Source organism: Simochromis diagramma, unplaced genomic scaffold, assembly GCF_900408965.1.
Source record: "Simochromis diagramma unplaced genomic scaffold, fSimDia1.1 OVJJ01000798.1, whole genome shotgun sequence".
Lineage (NCBI taxonomy): Eukaryota > Metazoa > Chordata > Actinopteri > Cichliformes > Cichlidae > Simochromis > Simochromis diagramma.
Window position 1 is genome coordinate 1943396 of NW_024386736.1, and position 8225 is coordinate 1951620.

Below are 8225 nucleotides of genomic sequence, written 5' to 3' on the forward strand. Positions count from 1 at the left end.
ACCTGCTGGTCAGAGTATCATTAAAACCTGCAAATAAAGTAAAAAATATTTAAATGAGGAGAAAAATGACCTATAACACAGTATGTTGTTTGTCTTCCTCCTCAGGTGAACCCTGATCCAATATATGAAAACATCCCAACTCATTATTGCAGACTACACCTACCTATGACCCACACAACTGATCTCTACTGCAATATTGACCCACTGCCTGCTCTCTAAAGTAACTTTGTTACCATAGTGATTTAAAGGGCCCTTTCTCTGATAGCTTCCACAACACAGCAGCGACACCACAGTTGGTGGATCTGCCAGTGGTTTTCATACTCTGGAACATAAATTACAACAGAAATTGTTCTTGAACTTTTCCGTTATAAAATGTATGCTATTGAAACATATGTCACAACTGAAAGATGACGAACACAACAATTTGTGTTTGAGAACAGCTGAGTGACATTTTCTCAACATTTTTTTATCCACCATATCCCAAAACCACGTGAAGTCACTTTTACATCCCTCATAGCTTTCCAAAGAAATTGTAATGACATTTACGGCAATAAATGTGGTTACTGTTTGAATTTGTCCTTGTGGTTTCATATGTGTTCTGACTGAGAAACACTGTCCTCTGAATACTGACAGACACTCTTCACTAAAAATCTAATCTTTACAAAACTAGTCATGTTATAATTAGCAAATAAGAGAACCACGTGACAAAATGTACGAGACAAGGAAGTAAAAGTGTCCAGTGCACAAACATAGAGCAAGACAGGGGGAGGCAACAAATGTAAATACAAGTCGGGGGAGATGACTAAAGCTACTCATACTGAAACCCACATGCTCTACATTACAGAGAGCTCATTCCTAAAACAGAGATAAAGAGAAAGCAAAGAGTCTAAACAGCAACTTAAACTTTAAAATGTGAAGTAAGAATTCAAGACTGCAACAAAGAGTCAAACAACAGGAACCATAAGAAATAAAGAAGGAAGTGATTTTGCTGCTGTTCAACTGTGTTTGGTTTGTAGTGGAAACTGCTGAAAACAACAGAGGAAGCAGAACTTTCTGCTGAAAAGAGTTGTAAAAGCTAAACTGCTTGCTAAAGACTGCTGTATTTGAAAGGGTACAGTGAAGATTATCGAGAAAGCTGAGCGCATGCAAGCGGGCGAACACGTGTGGGATTCGAACTTTCGCCACCGGGTCTCAAGGCGGCTGCTTATCCCACTGAGCCAAACCAGTTCTGATGCCAACCAAAGATATAATGAGAAAAACAATTATCACTGATAAAAGGTGAAAAAGCTCAAAATTGAGCTGAAAAGAGCAGAAGAGATTGAGATTTGTACTGAAAAGAAGTAAATATTCTGCCGAAAAGAGGTGTAGCTGTGGCTACAATGTAGCTTGCCATCACCAGTGTGTGAACGTGTGTGTGAATGGGTGGGTGACTGGATGTGTGAAGCGCTTTGGGGTCCTTAGGGACTAGTAAAGCGCTATACACATATAAATACAGGCCATTTTAGCAGAAAGAGCAGAACAGTTGAAAATTTGAATGGTGAAAATCTGCTGAAAACTGAGGGAGTAGTTAACCAGCAAAGGTCGGAGCAACTAGAATAAGGTAGAAGAATAAAGTTTATCTGACTACAATCAGATAAAGTCTAAATGTTGGTACAAAGAATCAGAATTCCATTTTTAAAGTCAAGAGAAATGCTGTGGGGGAAGCTGAACAGCTGACTGAGTTTGCAGATCATGTGGAGTATGATGATAGCAGGTTTAATATAAATTTATAAAAACTGTCTTGTCTACTCAGATGACTTCTCATCTTATGTATGAAAACAACTCGGCTCAATCAGCAGAGCAGGATAATTTCTACAAAATTTGCAGCTTTATAGACTTAGTTTAGTTTAAATAATTAAAGTCAATGTGTCCTATAGAGTAAAACATTTATAAGAATTGCATTAATATATATCCAGTGTGATGTTGAATACCTGCAGCAATACATCAGTTCTACACTAGATGTCTCTTTGTATTTGAAGAAATGATAGATAAATGAGGAAGTGATTGTGTTAAAGCTGAACGCAGTTTGTCTGCAGAAATACTCTGAATTTAACATTTCCTCTTAGATGGATGTTGATTGATTAATGCTTCTGATATTTTATCAAGTTAGATATGAGCAGTGGTAGTAATCAGGCCTTGAAAATATTGATATAGCCAACTTTTTCTGATTAGAAGTAAAAATCTGCAACAGCCATGTTGTTGCCAGAAACTGGATGTTTGTTTATGGGTTTCATTCTGTGTCTCTCAGGTAGGAATAATTTGTTTCTCTTCATGACAAGTAAGTAATGATGTGTCAGGAATGTAGATAAAAGATGTAAAAAGTTCATTTCAGAAAACAGAAGATTCCCAGTTAACAGGATTTTTACTTGTTCTAGTGTTCTGAATTCTCCAGCGTATAAAAGCACCAGATTGTGATCCTTCTCACTGAAAAAAAGGCCACGTTGGGTTTACTTATTTCAATAGTGAACATTGGTTGCACACAACTGTTTTGCTTTGGCAGAAACTTAAACAACTGAGTTAAATCAACACAACTTACTCATATTCAATAAACCTGTGCATTTTGTGTTGATAAAACGTGATTGAAACATGTTTAGATGAAGTAGTAAGGTGAGCTTTTGGAATATTTTAATCCTTCGCAATGTTGTCATTTTATTTCAACACTATTCAATAACATTTAGCCCAATACTACTTGGTCACTTAAATACTACATGCTGTCTTCATATTACATATTGTTCAACAAAGTCTAGAGTCTGGTTAGCATAAAAATGAAATGGATCTACAACTTCCTCCTATCTTTATCCATGGTTGCAGAGGGGCTGGGGCATAACCCTGAAGTGATAGGTTACAGGAGGCAGGGTACACCCTGGACAGCTCACCAGTCTATCACATAGAGACAAACAACAATTTTCACTTACATTCATGGGTAATTTAGATTCACCAATTAACCTAACCTAACTCTTTTGACTTTTAACTGTGGGAGGAAACTAGAATACCTAGAGAGAAACCACTGCAAAGTAGCCAGATTGGGGATTTAAACCCAGGACCTTTTTACTGTGAGGCAACAGCACTAACCCCCATGCTACAAAGGCAGGCTTAACAAAAGTAGGAAAGCTATGATTTCAAGGCTTGATGCAGAATTTTTCGTACGTTTTTGTCCTTGACAGGTTAAACCACAATAAATAGAATAAATAGCGATAGCATACACGTGGTGTGTGTGTAGTTGTCTGCCTCTTATAACTCCAGTGATTTTCCTGCAGTTTGAAATCTTTTGCAATCTTGTGAATTTCATGAGTCCAGCAACTAACCACTCTTACTAGATTGTGTCACGTCATCTGAACAAGTTGTTGAATTTCGTACAGATCCTACATGATTTTGTTACGTTCAAGATAGAAACATGAAATTTTTGTGTTCAAATTACAAGTTAGACTTTTTTAATGTAACAACCACCCAATTTACTTTTTTCGGTATACCAAAAAAGTAGAGGTGGCTGCTCGACTTGACTGAGATGGATGCCTTCCTGAAACCACGATCCAAAGCGCACAAGACTGAAATCCCTTGCGGTGTCGCGAGATTCAACATGTTCACCATGTTTTCTAATCACATGTTGTGTTAAAGGTGTTCAGGGAAAAGCAAACAGCATCTGTGCCTTGAAAGGTTCATCAGTGAATCTGCCCTGCTCACATCAACATCCCACTGCAAGAAATAGCTGGTATACTGGACACGATACTGTCTCCAAGATTGAACTCTCTACAGATGAAACACATGTAAAGTACAGCATGTCAGCAGAGAGTAATTTCACTCTAACAATCAATAATCTGACAGAGAGAGATGCAAATTTTTACTGCTGCATTAAAACTGCTGACAGATCAAAGTGCCAACAAAGTGGAATTCATCTCCAAGTTACAGGTACAGTTCTTTTTACAAATGCATCACAAATGAATGAGTTTATGAATGATCAGTGTATTCATGTTGGTCATGTGACCTCTCAGAGCTGCAGGTAAAGGTGATTCCTGCCACAGAGGGACAGACAGTAACACTGATGTGCAGCAGCAGCTGTCCTCTGACTGAAAAGCCTGCAGCCTACATCTGGTACAAGAACAGAGAGTTTCTCTATGAGGACTGGTCTCCCTGGTACCAAGAGCTGCTCAGCAGTGAGGAAGCAGTCACATACTCCTGTGCTGTCAAAGGCTACGAGGATCTCAGAGCCCCTCAAGTCTCTGTGGGTGAGTCATGATGGACACCTCCTCATCATGTTATGAGATGTTAAACACAAACACTTTACTCTTCAGACTCTAATGAATTTACTGAAAGTTGTTGGTTTTTCTCAGGTTCCATCACAGAGACCTGCTTCAGTGTGACCTATGCTAAAGGGAGAATGTGTTCTTCTCAGCAGACATCAGTGGACGAGTCCTGCTCCATCACATATCCCAGAGGTGAAGTTCTGGACAAACTGCACTTTGAAACTTCATTTTTATTTGTTGATTTATTTGACATGACAGAGATGAACCAGTGGAAAATGTGATCATCATCTCCCAACAGAAATTCATGTCCAGAGGACTCCTGCTGAACACAGAGGTAACATCAGACTGACCTGTAACAGCAGCTGTTTTCTGACTGAGCCTCTGATTTCCTTTGTGTGGTATGAGAACAGAAAGCCTACAGTGAAGGAGGGAAAACAGATTCTAGTTTTCATCTCTCATCCAGACAGTTTGTCTTGTGCTGTAAAAGGTCTTGAGGATGTGCGCTCTGCTGACGTCTGTGAGTAAACTTATTGTCTCTCAACTTGGTACTTGGTATTGTTCTAATTCTGTGTTGTTGTTAGAATATCTGACCACAATAACAGAAACACTGTAAATTTTAATGCTACAATAATGACACATTAAACATCATTTTTAATTTCTGATAATGTTTTGATTTTTTTGAAATAGTCACAGATGTTGTTCTTTTGCATTTTTCGGCTGCCGTTGCAGGGTTTTGATTCATTATTGTATGAGATGTGAATCTCTGTTACGTTTGGCAATTGTCAGTGCTTATTCAGATGGGTTTTGTAATAATCAATTCACTGATCATTTTTTTTCTAAAGACAGCTCTTTTGAATCAGTAATATACTGTATATCTTATAGGTCCTGATAAAATATTTGCACAGAAATTGATTGAAAATTCCTAATCAAGGGAAATCATTTATGTCTGTGATAAAGTTGAGCTGTTTTGCCAGACAGTTATTAACTCTTTCTGTCTACTTCATCGATATTTCAGGTGTTAATGATTCCTGCTGGAGTTTGAATTATGTCCACAGCAGAATCTGTGCTCTGGAAGGATCTTCAGTCAACATCTCCAGTAAATACTCATATCCTGACTACGAGCAGATACAGTCTAAATGTTGGTATAAAGTCAAGGGAAATGCTGAGGAGGACGTCAGGAGGAACCTGACTGAGGATGCAGATCATGTGGAGTATGATGACAGCATGAAGAACCAACACATCCTCAGATTAAAGAAGCTGAAGAGAGATGACTCAGCAGAATACAGGTTCACCATCACAGCAGAAAATGAAGAAGTGAAACAGTTTGATTTTCCTGGAGTTACTCTGATTGTCACAGGTAATTATGGTTTGTCTTTCTTCGTATAAAAATAACAGTCAACACAAAATCCTCTGCAATGCTTTCAGCTTCATTAACAAGATGAAAATGCATGAATTTTCCTCAGCTGATGATGCGATAAGAAATATTTTATTTAGTCAAAAGGCTACAGATATTTGCCTTTTATTGCTTCTTGCACTCTTCAGAAGTTAGAGAAAACCAAAAGCACCAAATCTTGTTTTATCTTTAATGAGAACTAGTTTGTGTTACATTTACTGACTAGTCTGAGTGTTTTTCAGAGCTGAGAGTGAAGATGAGTCCTTCTGCAGTGGTGACAGAGGGTCAGAGAGTCACACTGACCTGCAGTACCAGCTGTCCTCTGACTGACAACACAAACTACATTTGGTACTTGAACAGTCGACCTCTGACCCCGAGAGAGAACCAGAACAAACATCTGATCCTAGACCCAGTCAGCAGGGAGGATGCAGGAAGCTACTCCTGTGCTGTGAAAACCAACAAAGATATCAGCTCTGCTCCAAAGACTCTCACTGTCCAAAGTATCACAGGAACATGGACACCAGCAGCTGCAGGAGTTTCTGCAGCTCTGCTGCTTTTAATACTTCTCACTGTCTGCTGGTGGATCAGGTGAACGTTACTGTGTTATCTCTAAGACCAGTTACGTTTAAAGTGTGATGTGAAATGTTTTACCCATTCACTGATTTGTTTCTTTTATGCAACAGAAAAAAGAAGACTTCCAGTCAGTCTCCAAGAGGAGAAATGTCAGATACAGTGCAGCAGGTACGAAATAAGATTCAAATAATTCTGCTGTGTTAGAAAAACTTCCCCTCATCTTTCCTTTTTTCCTCACACGATCATTTATTCTGGAAAAAAGCTTAAACTTATTATATGTCTGCCTTTTTCTGAGTAACCAACTGTAGCATTCTTTTCAGTGTCCCTACCTACACCCGATGTTCATGTTCATCATTGTATCAAATAAGTCAGATATCATACATCAGCAATCCTTACCACACATTACATTAATATCGTCTTCAATTAGATTTGTAATTGATTGGACATTGAACAGTCGTGATGTTTACCACTGACAGGAAAAATAATTTTTGAGTTCATTGCCATTTTTGTCCCGTCTGTTTCTCATTGTTATATCATGACCTCTGACCTTAATTGACACAATTGAGACCTGAAGTTCTTTAGAGGTTCTGGGTTCTTTTGTGACATCCTGGATGAATAGTCGATGAGCTCTTGAGAGCTTTTGGCTCTCAGCATGGTTCACTGGAAGCCCAAAGCCTTATAAATGCTTTTGGAAACAATTTTTAGGCTGACAGATGTCAGTGACTTTGTTTCTCATTTGTTCTTTTGATCATTGTTTTTTGGGGGGGTTAGGTCTCTTAACTTGTTTCAGTTTGTCAGACAGGTTCTATTTGAGAATCTCAGTGACAGTGCAGTACAGTGACAATGTAACAAACAACAAACAACCAGCTATGAGTTATTGATGCAGTTTGATATAAATTTATATTAACTGTCTCGTCTCCTCAGATGAACGTTGACCCCATGTATGAAAATATCTCAGCTCAGTCAGCAGAGCTGGATGATCATCACTACAGCAGACTGCACTTCAGTGAGAACCACACAGCTGACCTCTACTCCACCATTGAGCCACTGTATGCTCAATAAAGAAACGTTTGTTACCATGGTGATTTCAACTCCAGTGATATTACTTTGCCATCACAGCAGAGAAACTGCAGCATCTGGATCTGTCTGTGGGTTACACTTGCTTCATTGGAATATAAAATAAAGGTAGAAATAAGTAGAAATTGAAATCAATTGAAATTGAAAAGCTCAAGTAGAAATTCTCAAGCTTTTGAATTAAAACATATTTGGTAATGATGTACGTCTGTCACAAAAACCTGCAAAAAATGACGCAACCGTTTAAAAATTCTGCTATGTCCAAAAGCCCACGAGTGTGCATTTACTGATCACCCACTTAAAGGGTGCTATTTTTGATAACTTTGTTAGACATTGTATTACTTTGTGTGCTTTGGGTGTCACTAATAAAAACATCAAAGCCATTGTGTCCGCAGGTTTGTCTTCTGTTAGGTTTTTGTCTGTACCACAAAATAACCACTAACACTGTCACCTGTCTCTGCTTTCATTGTCAGCACTGTCAGGTTTTTGATGAACATATAATAATATGTAGCCATGTCACATGTTTAACTGAGCTGCTTTGAATGCAGTTTGTCTGGAGACAGACTCACAAAATTAAAATCTTTTTTCAGCCTTTCAGGTAGGAATGAACTATTTAAGTAAAGAGCAGATTCACTGTTTGACATGATTTGTTCTGTATGACCTCTCAATTGTATTAAAGTACCAGATTTGGACTCTTTAACACTAAAGTGTTTTCTTCACACAATTTGAAGTCCATCATTATACAATGAGAAAGATGAAAAAAAGATGACAAGTGAAAAACATTCAAAACAGTTGCCAATCTTCATAGGGGTAGACATCCCAGACAATTCACCCCAGTCAGACCACATAAGGCTCAGAGAAACTGCAAATCCCCCCAGGAACTACAAGACTCCAAAGGCCTCAGT

At 38.4% G+C, this 8225-nt stretch overlaps 1 protein-coding gene across 1 annotated transcript in view; it reads left to right on the plus strand.

Annotated features, from left to right (window-relative positions):
- The window catches only part of LOC120715097, a 32904-nt gene extending 24884 nt beyond the window's left edge, over positions 1 to 8020 (plus strand). Inside the window, exons 4-9 of the mRNA XM_040002028.1 lie at positions 4368 to 4472; positions 4579 to 4797; positions 5296 to 5637; positions 5916 to 6261; positions 6357 to 6414; positions 7171 to 8020. Of these exons, the coding sequence (XP_039857962.1) occupies positions 4368 to 4472; positions 4579 to 4797; positions 5296 to 5637; positions 5916 to 6261; positions 6357 to 6414; positions 7171 to 7308 (1208 nt within the window). The 3' untranslated portion in view covers positions 7309 to 8020. The remainder of the gene's footprint in view (positions 1 to 4367; positions 4473 to 4578; positions 4798 to 5295; positions 5638 to 5915; positions 6262 to 6356; positions 6415 to 7170) is intronic.
- Positions 8021 to 8225: the final 205 nt, after the last annotated feature.